The sequence below is a fragment of the Microtus pennsylvanicus genome, chromosome 12 (assembly GCF_037038515.1).
Source record: "Microtus pennsylvanicus isolate mMicPen1 chromosome 12, mMicPen1.hap1, whole genome shotgun sequence".
NCBI lineage: Eukaryota > Metazoa > Chordata > Mammalia > Rodentia > Cricetidae > Microtus > Microtus pennsylvanicus.
Window position 1 is genome coordinate 72,362,246 of NC_134590.1, and position 19,850 is coordinate 72,382,095.

General features: G+C 46.5%; 1 protein-coding gene across 4 annotated transcripts in view; it reads right to left on the reverse strand.

The window, feature by feature from the left end:
* The window catches only part of Ddc (dopa decarboxylase), an 88,013-nt gene that overhangs the window by 1,893 nt on the left and 66,270 nt on the right, over window positions 1-19,850 (reverse strand). For all 4 annotated transcript variants that reach the window (XM_075944356.1, XM_075944354.1, XM_075944355.1 and 1 more), the window contains 5 exons: window positions 18,294-18,361; window positions 12,303-12,379; window positions 8,536-8,555; window positions 5,436-5,534; window positions 2,990-3,091 (listed from right to left, as the gene is read on the reverse strand). In XM_075944356.1, the coding sequence (XP_075800471.1) occupies window positions 2,990-3,091; window positions 5,436-5,534; window positions 8,536-8,555; window positions 12,303-12,379; window positions 18,294-18,361 (366 nt within the window). The remainder of the gene's footprint in view (window positions 1-2,989; window positions 3,092-5,435; window positions 5,535-8,535; window positions 8,556-12,302; window positions 12,380-18,293; window positions 18,362-19,850) is intronic.

Consider the following 19,850-nt stretch of genomic DNA (forward strand, 5'->3'; position numbering starts at 1 on the left):
CAAGGATGATCTCTATACAACCTCTCTAGAAAGAAAATTGTCAACTAGCTGGGGACAGAGAGGCCAGAGTCCTCCACTCCCAATGACTGACCAGAGATAAGAAGGCCTTATCAGCCAACACACAGAAAACCTTCGCTTTCCATTAGGGCCCCAAGTAGATAGGCTGGTAGCTGTTCTTTACCTAGCCCTTCACTCCTCTGTGTATGTTGTCATGAAATGGCTCCCCATCCGCTAAGCCTTTCTGTTTAGCAAAATATAGAAGAGGGCCTGTCATGGGCTTCACTCTGGAGTTCTAAGACCCTCGCAGGGCTGGACCATTTATTCTGGACATTAAGGGTCAAGGTGTAAGAGGATGCATGGGAAGGAAAGTGTCCCCTCTACCTCAACAATGGTAGCTGAACACCTTCTGGATACAGAAAACTGCTCTTCGCCTTGGATAGATTTACACACCGCTAGCTGTGGGTCTGAGTGTGACAACCAAGAAAATCTTAAGTGTACAGTGAAGGAACTACAGGCTATTCAGACTGTTGGTGTACGTGCCATGTCTGGACAATGGGGTCCTATTCAAGGATGATGGAGACATGAGACAATAACACAGACAACAAAAACCAAGTAGTTAGGGAAAACTACCATTTTCATCTGGTTTGGGTTAGACAGGACTTCCATCAAGTAGGAGCAGAAGGCAAACAGAAATGGTTAGAGAAGCAATAATGAAAAGGCAAGAGTAAGCCAAGGAAGATTAGAGGAGTCTGGCCAGGGAGAAAGGAGCAACTATGTGATTGTGAGGTCACATACTTTATGTTCAATAAGGGGCCACAGGACCAGAAATACAGCTTAGTGGCAGAGCACTTGCCTAGCACATATGAGGCCGGGGTTCAAATCCCCGGTGACACAGAAATGGATATCGTAGAGTGGATGCTGTTGTTAGCAAGCAGAGTGGTTCATGCCTGTAACCTTACCCCTTGAGAGATGAAGATGAGAGAATCAGTTCAAGATATTCCTTGACTACACAGTCATTGTGAGGGTAGCCTGGGCTACACGAGATCCTGTCTCAATGAGTAAGTAGCCACAATACATTCTGGTTGAAGCCATCAAAGATGATGAAGATTGAAAACTCAAACTGGAGAAAATAAGGACAAGCAGAAAAATTACACTGTGCAGTTATATAGGCAGAAAAGGAATAGCATTTGGCTAATGTGCTTCTTTAAGGAGAAAGGTGTAAGCCGGGAGGTGGTGGCACATGCCTTTGATCCCAGCACTAGAGAGGCAGAGAAAGGTGGATATCTGAGTTTGAGGCCAGCCTGGTCTACAGAAGCGAGTTCCAGGATAACCAGGACTAAAAAGAGAAACCTTGTCTCGAAAAACAGAAAATGAACGGAAGGAAGGAGGGAAGAAAGGAAGGAAGAAAGAAAGAAAAAGGAAAAAGAGAAAGCAAATGTGTAATCATGGGAAGAAGACAAAGAGGGTTTTGCATGTGAGGGCTGTACACACTACCAGGCAAGTAAGAAGGAGCAGAAACTGAGGTAAAGTGTATTTGGTATTAATCTTAAATTATACATACCCAGTAATAATCTCAGCCTTGACAATATCATGTCAAGACTGAAGACAAAAGGCATTATTATATAGAGGCCTTTGGGGAAGACAAACATGCTCACAGCCCTGTAGTTAAAAGTAAATTCTACCTCAATAAAACAATTAAAATAGAAGCATCCTATAAAACTGAAAAGATCCTATAGCAACATCCTACAGCAATGAAAATAAATACCTACTTGAGGGACAAAGAAGTCAACACAATGCCGACACCAATGTTGGTAGACCTGCCACATCTCATGGTCCACATGCCAAACTCCAGGGGCATGGATACCTTGAGGCATCCCATGTGTGTAGGCTACACATCTCCCCTAGACATTCCATTTCATACTTTCAGAGAGCATGGGGCTCCACTCTACCTCTCTCATCACAACACTAGTGCTTGCTGCTTCTAGGATTTCCCAAGGTTTGGAGCTCATCTTAAACTCTAAGAATCAAGATGAGGGGAGGAGATAAGACATGGAGGTGAAGCATCATGAAACTGATGTATCCCAGACTGCTCCTTCTTATGATTGCTGTCTAGACTCGGACAACGAGGCCTCCTGGCAAGACCTATCAGAAACTTTCAGTTGAGTGTGGTGGCATGCATCTGCAGACCTAGCTACTTGGGGGAACTGCGAGTTTCAGGTCAGCCAGAGTAACATCATGAGTTCCTTGTCTCTTATTTTTTGAAAAAAGGAGGGAGGGTGGATGGAGGCAGGGACTGTGGATGTAGCGTAGTGTAGGCTTGTCTAGTATGTGTGAAGTTCTGGGTTCCACCGTAGCACTGTAAAAAGGAGAAGAGGAAAGAGAAGAGGAAGAAAACAAAACATAAAACTGTTGGCCTATTAAAAGGCAGTTCTGTAATGGCCAGAGCATCTGGCTTCGTTTATAAGCCAGTGATGAGCAGGGGCCTTTTGAGTAACGTGGCTGTGTCAGTCTCTGCAAAGATAGCTTACTCCCTTGCCGGTCTTGGCAGGCTTCCCTCACAAAGTGAACACACAACCCAGGTGCCCCCTCTGTGCAGGAATCTTGCCGAGGTATATATAGCCAGATGACTGAGATCGTGAGGCTTGTTTATCTAACCAGTTCCCAGATGTGCTGATGCTGTGTGTCCACAGGTGACCTGGTTCCTGAGGCCACAGACAGCTCAGCAGAGGAGTACAGTTCCAGGGGTATTGGATGGACTCTTGGCCTTGGGTCAAGAGGAAAGCATCCAATCACATCTGAGGAAACTGGGCAACAAGTCCACGGAGGAGAGTCTACGGGACTGGTCAGCTAGCCAGCACCGCCTGCTAAGCACCACGGGTCATGTTCTGTAGACCTTGGCAACTGGTATACAACTTTGTATGTGGATGTCATGAATAATAGTTTATCTCATTCAGTGGAAACAAAGATGGCTGAAATCGGCATAACATACCTTTAACCGGAAGCAGACCAGCCCAAGAATGACTTCCGTGCAGATCTCAAAGCGAGGGTCCTGCCGTACCAGAGACTCAAACTCATGAGACAGTGCCACGTGCTAGAAGCAGAGAAGGAAAACTTGCTGTCTTTCTCACCACAACTTCAGCCTAACCCTGGCCTCCCAGCACCTCACAGGACGGTACATCTGTTATTCATTCACATCTTCTGATCACAAGCCTGTCCCCTCACCAGCATTTGTCCTAAACTACAAGGTACGTCACAGTTCCCTCAGAAAAACACCCATTATCTTCTGTCCACGGATCTATGTTTCCACCCCCATGTCTTTAATAATTTTATAGTAAACATCATAAGGAAGTTGTTGAAGATTTTAGAAGAAAGAAAGGCTACATCCAGTTGCCTTGCCTTCCTCGTGATAGCCTAAAATGTTGTGATCCAGGGGTTTTACTTCACTAATTTGCAGATAGTAAACTGAGACTCAGAAAGAACAAGTGTCATAACCAAGGCCTGATGGCTATGCCTTGGCTCAGATGGGACTCACAGCAGCCGCCTAAGACTGGGACGTCACTTCCGTAGCAGGTTGGGCTGTGGTCTCAGCCTGATACAATGGCTGCCATATTCAAGAGCTATGTGCTCTCTGGCACGGTGGTGCACAGCTTTAATCATGGCACCCAGGAGACCGAAGTAGGCAGACCTCTATGAGTCTGAGGCCGACCTGGTCTACATACTGAGCCTCAGGACAACCAATGCTGCATAGTGAGACCTTATCTCCTAAATAAAAAAAAATAAAGTTTTGTGCTCGCATTGAACACATAAGCCTATTTAATCTCTAGATGTTTATAGAACTCGAACGCTGATTAAAACCACGTACGAACTGCAGAGAACACACTCGATCACTGTCCGTGTGCACGGCTAGCTAATTGGAACCTGCTGGCACCCAGCTCTAGCTGCCACAGGGTCGACCCTTCAGAGGAGCTGAAGCACACAAGGCTTGTTGGGACTGAAACACCCGTTGAAGCGACTGTTCCTAGTCGTCACGCCAGGGGGCACCAAAGATTCAGGACTAAAGCTATCTTCTATTAGCTCAGGCCTAGGAAGGCCAGTTTTGACCGGTCTTCTGTCTCTTGTTAGGGCAGGATTTAGGCCTTTCCAGAAAGAGGTGTGGTGTGTTTTTAACCTGGCACAGCCTAATCTCAGCGAGTTGTCCTGAACTAAAAGTCATCGTCACCTTGGACTGATAAACCACTCTGGGACTTTTTCTCATTACACCAAGTTGACTCACTAGGATCAGGGATCCTAGAAATCCGCACACACCCTCGGTTTCTAGTTCTTTTCCCCCACGTAGCCTCTCACAGTGCTCGATGCCTGCAGACATTTCCTCACAACGGTTTTTGTGATCTGATGGATGCCGATTTGTAGCACGTGACGAGCACCCTGGAAATAAATGCTGTTCTGCACCCTTGTCACAGAAGAGGAGCCTGGAGACATTCGGCCCCTGCCTTTGGCTGCACATCTGGTGATGTAGTGGGTACCGGGACTTAAGGGGAAAGCTGTCACCACCCCAGGCTGGAAGCCACAGGCATGCTTGCCTCATCAAATTGATGCTGTGGCTGAAGTCAGGGGGCCCTCTGCTTCTGGCTAAACGGGTGAACAAGTCCTGGCTCATATTCAGGCCTCAGCTTCCCCAGCTGTGTGTGTGTTGGGGGGAGAGGGGGGGAAGTAGGGTAGTAGGACTTGGAACCAATCAGTGGTTCCACGAAGTCGCTTAGTGCCTATCATAGTGATCTGCATGGCTTGTTGAAACAAGCTACGTACAGCCCAGGAAGCCTCCTTGAGACTGAGGGAACTAAATCGTATCTATCTCTCCCAACCAACTCGAAAGTTCTCTTAGTTCGGCTTTTAAAAAATTATTTATTTATTTGCTTATTTAATTTATTTTTGGGGGGCAGGGGGAGAAAAACACTGTATTCTCACTACTAGTATTGCTCAGTCAAACTCGCTGTTGACTAGATATGCGGAAAAATAAAATAAAATTTACACAGTGGGTTTAACTAACTTCCTGGAGCTGAAAATCTGTATTCTAATGAAAGTGTCTTAGAAGACACAAAAGGCCCAGTTTGTGAATGCCCTAACCTTGAAATCCCAAACTACGCCCTGATTCCAAAATTAGGCTTTAGATGCTGTTTCAGACAACAACAGACCACATATCCCTCTGTCCCCAAAGGCCTGTGTGTGCTAGGAAACTATCTATCTCAGCTTGTATATAAAAATTCCTGTGTCTTCATGTTTAGGGAAACAGGGAAGCGCCTCACGATGGATTTCTCAGAACGTCCCCATTGTTAGGCAGTGTATGATGGCGTTTGCTCACTAAGACCCTTGAATTCATTTCTGAGTCTAAGACCCTTACAACAGTACTCATATAAACAAAGAAGGCGGTCGGTCACCTTGCGGATGTAGGCCTGCAGTCCCTTGACGCCATACATTCTGAAAACAAACCACATTTTCAGAGAGCGAAACCTCCGCCCCAGTGGGATCTGCCAGTGCTGCAGCAAAATATAAAGAACACGTCAGTGAGAGAGAGGCGTGTTAGTAGCCAGGCTCCTTTCCAACTCCTCCGTTGGCCAGTTTCTTCTGGATGCGGTGTTTTTAACAGAATGCCCATTTCCCAGACAGGATGGCAAAGACCTTGATGTGTGTGTTGAAGAGAGGAGAGGCAGGAACCATTTTCTCATCCTGTGGAGATGCGGACAGAAGCCCTGGTTGGGAGGTCCTGATGTTTATTAGGCTCACCAGACAGACCGAGTACACGCCAAAGAAGGTACTAGATTAAGAAATAGAAGAGAGTGGTCCTTCTCTAGGGAGCTTCCATGGGGGCAGGGGGTCATCCGGGCAGGGGGGGGGGGTGCCGAGCCCCTTGTGTGTCTGCCTTTCTCTGCGTGGATGCTCTGAAACTGCACTCTGAAGCAGTGTCAGCTCCTTTGTCTCCCTGACCTCTGGGAGTGACCCCAATACCCTTTCACCAAAGAAGCCTTCCTCTGCTTCTCCGAGCTCTCCCAGACGGTCAGCTGACTGGCTGTTCACACTGGCTCCTCACATTCTTCTTGATGGTGATGGATGAGGGTTGGAAATGCAATAAAAGCACGTAGGGAAGGACAGGGATGAGACACAGGCCAGTCGGGAGGACGGCCTTGCACCACTTCCTGGCTTTCTTTGAAATTCTCTACTTGAGCTTATAAAGGGCAGGCTGGGGGAGGGGAGCCCTTTGCTTCTTGTCCCTCAGCTCTGGCTCCGGCTCCCTGCTAGACTGGGAGATGCTGAGATGCTGTTCTGGTTAGGGAGAGCACTCTAAACTCCGCTGCTGTCTGCCACCGGAGATACAAGTCACGGTTAGCCTCAAGTCAGGGTTTCTCGAGAAATAAAGATTGTTTGTTTTTTTTTTTAAAAAAAATACAGTTGTTTCTCCCTTAATCAGGGGGTGAGTTACAAAAATCTCTCCTCTGTAGATAGATGGAATTTGGGACAAGACCAAACGTATATGTGCTGTTTTTCCTAGACATTTATGCCTATGGTGTAATTCCTTTTGTTTGGTTGACTCTTTGAGACAGAGTCACATTATGTAGCCCGGGCTTATATGGACTCACTTGGTAGGCTAAGTTGGCCTCAAACTGATAGAGATCCTCGTAGTCCTGCCTCCAGAATGCTAGGGATTAGAGGTATGCACCCTCATGCATGACTTTACTTCTTATTTTAATTCCTTACTATTGAATTTTTTCCATTTATTTATTTATTCATTTATTTATTTTGAAGGCAGTAATTTGAGACAGGGTTTCTTTGTGTAGCTCTGACTGTCCTGGAACTCACTCTGTAGATCAGGCTGGCCTCAAACTCACAGAGATCCACCTACTTCTGCTTCCTACGTGCTAGGATTAAAGGCCTGTGCCACCACCCACCATCTGGCTTGAACTATCGATCTCTCTCTCTCTTTTGATTTTTCAAGACAGGGTTTCTCTGTGTAACAGCCCCATTTGTTCTGGAACTAGCTCTGTAGACCAGGCTGGCCTTGAACTCACAGAGATCTGCCTGCCTCTGCCCCCCAAGTCCTGGGACTTAAGGCATGTACCACCAGTGACTGGATTGAGCTATTTCTTGATGAAGGCTCTGCCTTTCCTGAGTTACTATGGAGTAGGCACACAATTACCATGCATATAAAATAAAAATGGGACAATGAGGCCACAGGATGTGCAAAATTTGTGTTTTTTTATTCTTCTTTAAATTTTGCCTCTGCATGGTTTAAGTATCATTTGGGGAAAAGCAGAGATCTGACCCCGTGCCAAGTTCACTTAAAATAACGGAGGCTATGCTGATGATCGCTCACAGACTTGCCAAACTCCGGTTAGCGAAGATTGGGAGCTCTTTCTCAAAAGTCTGGCATTGTACTCCCACGAAGGCAATGCAAATCCAAAGCCCACGGCAGTGTCAGGATAAAGAGACTGAGAATAATCTTCCCCTCAAACTATTTTTTATATTATTCTCAAACTATCCCTTAACTAATGCTTTCTAAAAGGTAATTTGGAACCTAAATGAGGATTGTGTACACACAGTTAAATAAGATGAACTATACCCATATCTACGCATGTCCTGGATTTTCCCCCATGGACAAGTTTCCCTGAAACTCTGTCCTGGGGGAGCTGTAATGAAGATTCCCTGGTGACCTGCACCTGCCAGCTTGCAGCTGTCACCAGAAGCGGGAAGGGTACTCTCTGTCTATGAGAGGTAATCCTGCTACCTTATTATCAGTGGCTGACATACTGCCCCAAGAATTTAGACACACTACTTCGGACAAGATGCTTTGATAATGTCCTGTGCTCACCACGCACACCCGCCTCTCCACCCAGCAAATGAGCCGGGTCATTTCTTGAGTCTGAGAAACGGCAGATGCAGAGGGCCCCTCGTGTTCTGAGAGCGGCAACAGATGCAGTGGGCCCCCTTCATGTTCCCGGCCTGCTTGGCTTCTATTCTTGGAAGGAGCCTCCCAGCATTACTTGCGGTTCCAAATTCCTTTCCAGAGTAAAGCTGGGACAACCTGGTGTTTTCAAACTCCAGAAAACATTTGTGGCAAATAAAAAAAAAGGAGAAAGAAGTAAAGCAAGTCGAAGAGAGGCTGCCAAGGCGACAATCTCCTGTCCAAGAATCCGGCTCTTCCCTAACTCTGTTCTAGTACTCTTTAGGGTGCTGCCCCAAGCACACCACAGAAGGCGAAAAAGAAGGCCATGGGCTGTGAGGACAGACTCTTGCAGGAGCTAACTAACGTCAAATCTTCTTCCATTGTCTTAGATGGCAGTTGGGGCTATGCCTTCTAAACTGGGACCTCTGATGGACTTGGCAGAGCTGCTTACCACCAAGCCACCTAATATGTCTGCTGGAGCACACTTAGGAAGTGCCTCTTGTAGACTTCCGCTCAGGAGGTGGGAACGCAGCAACCCCAGTAGAAACCCCCTGTCACTTGCTCAGTTTCGATTACAAAGGACAAAACCACCTACTTACCCTGTAGTCAGTGATGAGTCCTGGAGAAAAGAGAAAGACAAAGAGCGGCCTTTAGAGAGGGAGATGTGATAAGTGATGTCTTCTGGGGCAGACAAGAAACTACCCAAGGACCGGCTAAGGCCATGCTTCCTTTGTGGCTCAAGGTAACAGATTCAAGGGAAGTCCCTGAGAGCAGGATGCCCAGGGCACATTTGGAAGGCTGCATTATTAATGGCACTGGTGATACAGAAAAATGCTTCAAATAATAAGCCAGGTCGGGGGGAGGTAGTTCACGGGTGTTGGCTGGCATCTGGTTTTGTGAATATACTCTTAGTCAAATTCCTCATCCTGGACTCAGTGTCCCCAGTTGGTTATGAAAAGGTGTTTTGTACTCTGGTGCCTAGAACCCTAGATCCCAGGACAGTGTGAAGAAGGCCAGTGGGGAGTTACAAACCAGTGTCCTGGACAGAGACTAGGGAGGAATGTTGAAAGGCTGTACAGCTGGGCACAATCTCCTCCACGAACACAGGCTAGGCAAAGCAGGCTACAGTTCGTAAGGGTTCCTACTTTTTAGGCAATAGTCACTGCAGCATGGCCGTTTCTAATATACCCAGCATCCACTGCGCAGGAGGATTCACATCCTATTTACAGGGCATCTAAAGCTGTTACCTGACTTCCATCCAGCCTCAGGAAAGTCTAGGTAAAAGTGGCTGTGTCGGGGGCCATGCATAACAGTCTCAGTCTATCTTCTGAATAACTCTGAGACAGAGCTTGCATTTTACACGGGGTCCTCAGCTCCCACCCCACACTCTGACCTTTTCTTCGGAGCCTCTTGTCAGTAACGGAGCTATTAAACAAACCCAGCGGCAGTAGCGCGGTGTCAAAAATAACCCGATAGTGACTCACAAAGGCCCAAGGTACCTGGTAAGAGCTCCATGACTCATAAGTGACAATGAAGGGATGACATTTTCCTCCTCGGAGTGTGTATGTCTGAGCCATCTGATAGAGTCCCACTAGCACATTCGGCTACTTTAATCAAGTTGTTGTGTGAAACCAAAGGAAATTGAAAAGGTGGTTCTGCCAGATGAGCCATCTCTCAAGTGCCGTCCACTCACTGGGGGGGTGGGGGGGTTGTGGCTGCCATGTGGAAAGCTTCCCTGGGTGAAAATCTGCTTCTTCGTGAGTCTGTTTCACTGGGGAGGAGTGAGGACTGGCCTCCGCGCCTGAGCTCCTTTTCCAATCACTTAGTGCCAGCAGAAGCAATGGCCGACTCGTCCCCTCACCCAGCAAGCTCCTATGGCTATGGCTGTATCCACACTGCGAACTGCTTAATGTGCCTCTCTAAACCCTCGTAATTTAATTCGGTGTGGGCAGCTTTTAAATGGAACATTAAAGCAATCAAATCAGGCAATGCTTAAAACTGTGAGAAATACAATATATTGACAATTGTGGTTTGAATGGCAAATGCCTCCCAAGGGCTCAGAGAGTTGACCACTTGGTCCCGAGCTGGTAGTGGTGTTTGGAGAGGTTATGGAACCTTTGGGAGGCAGAGCCTTCCTTGCCGGAGGAAGTACAAAACTGAGGGCCGGCTTTGTGGATTTATAGCCTGAGCCCACTTCCTGCCCCCCCCCTGCTCCTTATGGGGGGATGAAATGTGACCAGCTATCTTTCTGTTCCTGTTGAGCCTTGCCTGTTGTCAGGCCTTTTTCTCACCACCATAGACTCTCTCCCTCTGGAACTGTGAGCCACAGTTAACCCGTTTCTCTTCTAAGTTTCTTTTGTTCGTGATATGTTCTCATGGTAACAGAAAAATAACTAACACAGAAATATTTGCATTTGGAAGGCTGAGTTAGAAAATCTAATTTAGCATTGATTCTTTTCTACTTTGCAAAATGGGTCTTTATTAACACAGATTATATGTGAAAAGCCTACTTAATGAGAGCAATCATTTTCCCTTTTCCGTCAACAGAAGCCAACATTTTCTGTTATATAAAAACCTCAGGCTGGAGATACAGGCTCAGTTGGTAAAGAGTTTACTTAGCATGCAAGAAAACCTAGATTTGAGCCCCAGAATCATAAACTGGGTGTGGAGACACATTTCTGTAACCCCAACTCGAGTGGGGAAGTGTAGAGGCAAGACCATCCTTGGCTACACGGTGGAGTAGAACTACTTGTCAGGGAAATCTGGACTTCCACTCTCTTGGAGCCCCTCAGACCCAAGCCTACCCTGACTCATGATTTCGTACTGGGGGCTGTGTCCTACAAGGAAGGATAATAGTCACATAGAATGTAGTACTTCATGTTTTATAAGAATTCGGCTGCGTTGTTTACCAGGGTTTGATGAGGAGACACTGGCAGAACTTCCCCCCTCTCTCTTTGTCTCAGAGAGAGAACGCTCTGCAGTACTATGGCCCCTGCTATAATTTCAGCAGATCACAGCCTGCAGTGGTGCTATTGGGGGATGCTTCAGAGCCTCAAGAGGCAGGGCCTACCGGGCTGCATTTAGATCACTGAGGATGTACATTCAAAATGAATTGTGATCACCCACCCGTTTTTCTCTTCCTCTCCTCTCCACTCTTCTCACCACCTCTGACGTATGAATATGCCACAGTGTGAGCACTTATTTTACTATGGGATGCATTTATCTAATTATTCTTTAACAATAAAAACTCGGGAGTTAGATATGGGGTAAGAAGCTGAAAAATGAGAGAAGCAGTGGAATAGTGATCAATGACCTCTCTCTCTCTCTCTTCTTCCCTCCCCCTCCCCTCCCTCCAAAAGGAAAGGCCTGGTGACTCTCTCTAAGTCCCACCCTACTACTTCCAGTGTCTCTCTTTCTGTCCTCAGTCCCCCCAAATCTCTCTGCTTAATTTCGGTTCACTAGTTCCTAGCTCTGCCCTCTGATTCAAAGCAAATTTTATAGGCAGTTTTGAGAGCATCAGAACACAATCGAAATATCACAGAAAAACTGCTTGTTCCTGCCAGGGTGTGCTTCTCTCACGAAGGCCCAACTCTACGGGGCTGTCTCGGACTTGAGCTTCTAGAAATATGAGTTAAGTGCCTCAGGCATTCCACGGTCGGAACAGGAGGCTCACTTATACAGTCATCGTGGCTCAAACACCTCATTGTGCCTGCTTTCTGTCATGGTCTCTGGAAAGGACATGGCTAAATTAGAGGCCACCCCTGTAACTGTTGGCCTCCTGCTATGGCTTCTGAGAGAAGTCTGTGTGCACGTTCCCACTACTGCTCACGGCGCGCTGGTGCGGACACCGAGCCTCCTTAGCTGTGGCGCCATCCGCGCCAGGCACAGAACACAGAACCAAATGCCGGAGAGTGCATTGGTGCACAGACCCCCCCCCCCCCCCCGACTTAAGTTTTCGCCATATTTTCTCTCCATTCCCCTTCTCTACCCAGACCTCTTCCTTGCCTCTTGTGACCGTCTTCGTGGTATTTATTGATGCTGTGGAACTCCTGTTTAGGAACGACAGCAGCCCCGTCACTATTGTGTTTTCTTTCTTGGAAGACTTGCCTGTGCCTGTACTGCGGCCGGGCCGGTGGCCGCTCTCCTCCTGTCCCTGCCCCCACCCTGTGTAACTCGACGCTTCCAGGGTGAAAAGGAGCCTCTGCTAGAGAAATGCAGCCGCTGCCCTCAGCACAGTGTAGGGGGAGCTGTGAGGGTAAACCGGGGCAGCACGGAACCTCTCAAGCCCCAAGGAAGGCGCATTGCCAACGCAGCACGCAAGAACACAAAACCCTGACCAGGCAGCAGAGGTGGACAGGCCTCTCACCTGAGTCCTGATGGCTGTGCTTCAGATAAACAGGGTCCATTTTGAAGGCGCCTGTTAAGTCAGTTCTCTTTTTCACCCTGATTTGAGAGAACAAAAGACAGGGCCTCTAAATCACATCAGGAATAAAAATATTCTAGAGACATTTGCACCCTTCCCTTTGGCTATCAGACTGTTAAGAACACCGATTGGAATTTCCCCAGGAATCTCGTGCTGGGAAAAGGAAAAGGATAGAAGCCAGGGCCAGCCAGAGGGTAACTTGTCTCCCAGAAACAGGTTTCACTGAGTTCTGAGGACTTGTCAGGCCACTTTTGTAGGGGGACAGTGGAGCCAGGGCCATGATGGGCTGGACCACACATTGACCAGGGCTGCTTAGTTATGCAGATCCCTTGCTCTTTAGTTAAACCTGATTTCCATGTCAGTACCCAGAAAAGGAGGGTGGAAGTGTCGCCGGGCCTCTTTTTGTTTCTCTTCGCAGTGTGGCACACTGAAGAAATCCTTTTTTTTTCTGTTTAACATTACTATGCCTCTTAATTGGCATATTGAGGGTAGGTGGGCAAGCCTAGCTTGTTAGAGCTGCCGGAGTCCAGGCTCTGGCCCTAACAACTCAGGGGGCACACCTTGCCGGACAGACAGCACCACACTGGGCTCTCCACTGTACTGGCTTCCATGGTCTCCCATTTTGTATGGGGCCTTTGATTTCCAGCAATCGGTAGGGTTTCACTGTGGCTTTCTATGTGTGTATTTCAGCCCTGGTTTTTTTTTTCTGCTATTGGTGATCAAGTCCAGGGCCTCGTTCACTCCAAGCAAGTGCTTTAATACGAACAGCTGGCTACACCACTAGCTCATCACTATGATTGGCCTTCATTTGCATTTCTGATAATGGATGGAACTGATTACTTTCTACTAAAGAGGCCTTGTGTTGGACACTGCATGTAAGCGGTACACATGTGCATCGCGCGCGCGCGCGCGCACACACACACACACTATATATAAATTAATAACTAATAAACAAGCAAATAAATAAATAAATCTTTAAAAAATACAAACTTAGGGCCAGGCATAGTGTCATGTGCCTTTAGTTTTGTCCTGCAGGGGTACTGAATTTTACCTAACGCCTTTCCTGAACCTGATGGGATAACTCTGTTTCTCACTTTTCTTTAGCATGACAAACAACGTTTTCAAACCTCCTAATGTTCTAACACACACACATGTTTGGGGTACACGCGGTCTGGTCCATTATGCTATTTTGTTAAGCGCCACTGTGTCTTACTAACATCTGACTTAGAATTCAAACTTTTAAGTTTGTGGGGTTATCCTATGCTTTTCTTTCCGTGCTTCTCACCTAAATTTGGAATCGAGCCGAAACTAACATGATGACATAAGAGACATTTGCTGTTCCCTATGCACTAACTGCATTTGTGCTTGGAACGACAACTCCCCTGATAGACTGCAGAAGGGCCAAATTTGACTGCGTTACAGACATAGTGTGCGAGTTTTCTATTTATTCTTAAGTCAGTTGTGGAGGGAAAAAAAGTTTTCGTAGGATTGTATGTGTAGCTGTGGATGTTCTTGACATGACTTCTTCATTTGTGGTGCTGGGGAAGGAATCCAGGGCCTCCGTGCGCTGATGGGGAGTCGGGGTTGGTCTGGAGGGAAGTGGGGGTGGGGTGGCAGTTACTGAATCCCAGCCCTTCTTTAATTTCTATTCATCTTTCCCAAGATCGTTTATCTAAGCAGACAGAACAGCAACCCGTATCTGACTTTGCCGGTCGTCCCTGCGGCTCTGATATGGAAGGGATGTTAAGGTCTGAGCAGATCATCTTAGACTTCCTTCCACGTGAAGGAGCCAGAGCACCAAATGAACAGTAAAAAGCTTAGGCACCAAATAATGAATTCATTAAGAGACGTATTTACTGTGCCTGTAGTGATGGCCAGATCCAGAAACTTCCATCATCTTGTCTATTTCGATATTTGAAGAAGTCAACCGAAGTATTTACATTACGTTATGGGCAAGCCGTTGGAGAAGTCTCGTTGGAGGAAAGAGAGACGCTGCTGTTTTAAAGATTACACACAGAGCGCAATGACAAACAAACACAGAAATCCTACCTCAAAGCAAACTATGTTAGCTTCTTGTTTTAGTCGAATCTTAAACCGTATCTGTAAAAAATTATTAACCTGGGACTGCTGATCCGTGTCACATTTTGCAGGGTCTGAGGGTCAGGCACCTCAGAACTCTGGTGTTCGCTTACAGGTTTCCTGACGGCCTGCGCTGTGTTTTGACAGGGCAGATCACATTACTGCAATGATATCAGGGCTAGCAAAAGATTTCTTTCTGTTTAGCAGATAGATGTTCAGGACAGTGCAAAAGACCATTGAAAAAGTTCTCAGATTTCATCCTCTGAGTGACTCCCTGTCACCACCTTCCGAGGCGCCATCTTCCCCTAAAGCCCTCTGCAAACACTCAGAAGGGAGCCCCCCCTCCCCAGCATGCTCCACAGAACCCCTCCGTGAAGGCAGCTGGGCAGAGAAAGACAGGATGGGGATGTTATGTCTAGCTAGTGACCTTTTGCCTTCAGGCTGTACTTGCTGGGCTAAAATTCAGGGTCTTTTGTAGTGTTCAGAGAGAAAACACAGTCAACAACTGTTTGAACGAAAGTTGAAACAGAATGGCTGCCTAAGTCTGGCCCTCCCCTTCACCCAAACACAGCCCCTTTCTTCAGCTTCTTCTGGGCCCATGATGAATGACCTCGCTCGGTTCCCTGTGCACATCTCTGCATGGGTCTGTTAGATAACGCGCTGTTTCCTGTATCTGCTCCTCGGCGGCGGCATGCCTCGAAGCACAGAATTCTGTCTTACTCTTTACTGGGGCCTGCGTTTTAAGACACCAGTCCCCCAGCCCTGATACAGATCGCTATGCGCCCTTTCATAAGAGAAAAACATTCCCCCCAGCGCCCCTAGCTCTCTCTACCTATCTCTCCGTCGCTCTGAAGGAATCTGTTTTGCTGCACAAGCTGGTTTCAAACTCCAGGCCTGACTGAAGTAAAGCTCTTATCTCAACTTCCTGAGTAGCTGAGACGGTAGGTGCATGCCACCACGTATTTCTGGATTAAGCCTTAAGCCCTAGCTTCCTCGCCCATAAAACAGGGAGGCAATTCCTAACCCGCAGAGCTATTGAGAGGGTGAGATAAACTGTGAAGTGCTGGAGAAAGAGCAGGCATTGCTCAGAAGGTAAAACTCTTAAGCAAAGCACCCTCATTGCAGTGAATGTCTGACATGGGGTTGTTTGTGGCAAGCCCTTCATCACTTGGAGCAAGGACCAGAGAAGAGTAGAGGAATTCTGTCCATGCAGCCTGAGAACTCTGGTGTGTGCTGCTTCTTGGCAGAAGTCTGTTATTGTCATCTAACTTGACATTGCCTTTCTTCAAGACAAGGTTTGCTTTTCTGGGAACCTCGTACTTGCCTGGGTAGCTGACTCGTAGGGCTGTGTTGAATCTGAAAGCGTGTGCCCTACCTAGGGATACTCAGCAGTAACCCCTCCTAACGATGAGAACGACATTTTGAAAAGAAACACATGTCTAGAAAACCACCCATTTTTAAATGTAGTAGCTTATTTGAAACAAATTCAAAACCATTTTCCAACAAGATGATCTGCAACTCTTTCAACCAAATCTGAGCTAAACGGTGGGTTTGTTCTACCTCAGGGCCTTTGCACAAACTTTTTGACTCCTGCCTGTCCTTTCCCTATTCAGAGGTATGGTCAAATGTCACTTCCCCAAAGGGCCTTCTCCTGACCTCCCTATCATAAATAACTGACCAGGGAATGAAAGAGCCAATTCATGGTGTCCTGGGTACTTTTTCTTCCTCATGTCAGCTCCCAGGCCCTCCTCACCCAAATATCTCTCCTCATCTTTCCCCAAGAATTCCCCTGATAGCATCCTAACCAAAAGCACTGAAGCCACCATTACCTCCATTTTATGTTCTGTCCCCCTCTATGTTATCTAGCTTTTTTTTTTAGCTTACACCAGTTATTATTTTATTTCCTGGCACTCCGTGTTTTATACTAGAGTATAAAACAATTTTGTTCTTGCTCTAACTTCATAATGCTCAGATTCAAGTGCAACTATATTAGAACAATGAATTTTCTTCTAGCTGCAATCTGAATGTTGACTGAAGTGATTAGAAGTTGTCGGAGACTTCGTGGTCACTAGGTCACGGTGGCGACCTTAATGGAATTACCAAATACCTCTCATAAAAGATCCTAGACAACCTCCTCACCCCTTCCACTAGGAGTGGACACACTAAGAAGGAACTGTGTGTGAAGAAACGAGCCCTAAATAACTCTGATATACCGAGTCTACTGTGGCCTTAACCTTAGGTTTTCAACCTCCTCCACAACTGCCAGAAGTAAACTTGTTAGTAATCTACCGAGCCTGTAATATTTCGTTAGAGCAACGTAACTCTACTAACACGCCTGTGATGGTATGGATACGTGTGCCTCCAAAGGCCCAGAGAGACTGCTCCTCAGCCTGTGGCAGTATTTGGAGTCGGTAGAGCCTTCCAGAGAGGAGGCCTAGCTGGAAATCTTCCAATGGTAAGCTGTGCTCTTTAAGGAAATCATAGGAGCCCAGGCCCTTCCTATCTCTTTGGTGTCTTGGCTGGCTGAGGCACAAACAGTTTCTACACCATGTGTTTCCTCCATGATATGCTGTCTCACCACAAGCCGCAAGGAATGGGACCTATTGACCGTAGACTGAAATCTCTGAAACTGTAAACCCAAACCTTTGTCTCCTTTCTACCTTCATTCGCTTCAGTATTTTGTTCTAACGACAGAAGGCAGGATGGCCGAATGGGTAGAGGCGCTCCCCTACAGGCCTGGCAACCTGAGTTCAGTCCTCAGATTGCACAGGATGGCAGGAAATGGCAAACTCCTGAGTGTTGCCCTCCGACTTCTACACACAATCTAAGGCTTGTGCATGCCTGTATAAACAGACACACACACACACACACACACCATACACTAAAATTAATAAATAAAATTTGTAGAAGGTTATTAAAATCTTGGGCAAAAAGACTGTGACAAAAATGAATTTGCTTTTTATAGCTGTTAAAGGATTGCAGATAAGCTAATAAAACAATAAACCGATTATCTGGTAAACTGGGGGACTTGACATTACTTAAATTGAGTGAGAGATGGGTTCCTTCCCATTTTAAGGCAAAGTATCATCCGTTTAATTACATTATACACTGAGTAATTTTGCAAAGCAAGCATATTGAAAACGTTAACCTTACTTGTTATATGAAAGTCAAACAAAGGTTTCCCCTCTGCTTCTATGGAGTAATTAATCAATTTCTCGCTCTGATTTTGTTTTTTGTTTTTTTTTTTTTTTTTAGGAAACAAGTTTCTACTGTCCCTACATCACCTCCAGACATTATTTCTTAAAGCATCATTATGTGCTACAATATTATTTGATTTTTAAGCTTGTTTCTCTTACTTAAATATAGCCGAAGTGATTACTGCACTGTTACTAAGAATTTCCAGAGAGTTTTGAAGACATGGCCCTTTTATTTGTCCTCAGCAAGTACTTTTAAGAATTTAGGTTGTTTAAACTCAGAGCTAGTCAGAAAGACTGATGATAAAGCTAAGAATAAATACACAGAAGCAAAATAATTAAATATAAGTGCTGAAGTTCCCTTAGATTTGTTGTCCGCTCAGGAGCGATAAGTCAAACGGCAGGTCGGCTGTCTCCACTCTTCCCTCAAGCTAATCTGTTGCAACAATACATTCTAGATAAAAGTTTACAGCCGGAGTGAGGCTGAGCAAGAATTCCAACAGAGGCTCTTGAAATGGAAGTGACTGATGAACTAAGTGATTAGATATGTTTTCTCTGCTCTCACCAGGGCCCTGGATGTGTTCTGGCAGGTAGGCCCCCCCATCTCTGCAGAGCAAGGGTCACCGCGGGCAATGAGTATCTGAACAACAAAGAAACTTACCACATGGCAGAGCAGTCAAAATTCACCAAAAGCCACTTGTGGGGATTAAAGTTAAAGGAATCTGCAAACTGCAGAGGAATAAGAACAAAAAAAAAAAAAAGAAAGAAAGAAAAGAAAAGTCACCGCTCTTTAGGGATAAAGCAAGACCCTGTGCCTTCTAAGAGTTCATTACATACACTAATATCACACACGATTCCCCAGTGTGAGCGTTCAAAGCCCTGGAAATCCAGAATATTTAATTTATAAGTACGATGTCCAGAAAAGACAGATTGGGCCTGCAAATACTTTATGCACACCATTTCTTCAACCACCCAAACTAGCAAAATCCACAGAATTTATGTATCATCGTGAGCCCAGGAAAGAGAAAAAAATTATAACTAAATCGACAGTGATTAGACATTCCCTTTTTTATTTAACTGAAGGCTCCTTTGCCAGCCAGACAACAAGATCCTACTTTCCACGTACTTAAGGATTTTCTGCCTCGATTTGAAAGATGATGTCTAAGTTCCCTGAATTCCTGACAGTCCCCGGTTTCTTGACTGGGGGATCACAGCTAACAGCCGCAGCCTCAGAGACCGTGTTTTCAGGGCGAAAGTAGGTTTCAGCTACCGACAGCAGCTGACGGCTCCTGGGTTTCAGCTCTGCACACACAAACCCCAGAGCCTCACAAAGGCTGCTTTCTGCCTTTTCCCAAACGCAGGCCCCGGGTTCCCATGTGACTGATGAGAGGCAATGAGTCCTTCTGAATGTCAGGGATTTGGCCTCCGAGCTCAATTTAGATAGAAGCGAGGCTCAGTCTCGCCCAATTTCCTAAAGAGACATTTTTCAAACTTCCCAAGGCTTTGCAGTGGCTCCTCTTTATTTAATTCCAGGGACCCTCACGGAGGAGGCAGCAAAGCCCTAAGGGGCCTGATTGGTGTCAGCGATAGACTTGGGGCCAGCCAAGCAAGCTTCCATATGGACCCAAGCTGGAGGTGCCGATTCATTTCCTCCCAGGTTTCAGAAAAAGTAATTTTGAGAAGGAGACAGGAAATTACAGCAAGTTTCATTTGTTGATAAAAGGAAACAAAAGGTTAAAGAGGAGCATTGTTTGCTGGGGATTTTATTAGTTCCTCCGCTGGGGCTGATCTGTTTAAACTTCTTTCATTACGGTACAGTGATATTTTCCTCCCGCTGACAGAGAGGACGGCCCTTATCTGCAAGGGTCGGGCCACAGCAGGATATTGCAGCCGCTTATCTGACCACGGAGCAGCCAAGCCCTCAGCCAGGCAAGGAGAGAGCTGTACCACTAATGGAGGAAAAATTGCAGCGGCTCCTTGTCCCTATGAGTGCCGCGAAAGCTGTCTACTGTTGATAGGATCTGGCTGCGGTGCCCATCGCTGTGGTGGTCTGTCTGTCCCGCACCCCTTTGTGAAAGGCGAAACTTTGGAGTTGTCGGTTCAGGCCAAAGAAGAGCCCTGGCAGATCAGGAAACCCTAAACCTGAACTCAGCAGCCTTCGGCCTCGGCCTGACTCTGGGAAAGGAGACGCACGGCCCTTCTTCCCTCCACTAGGTTG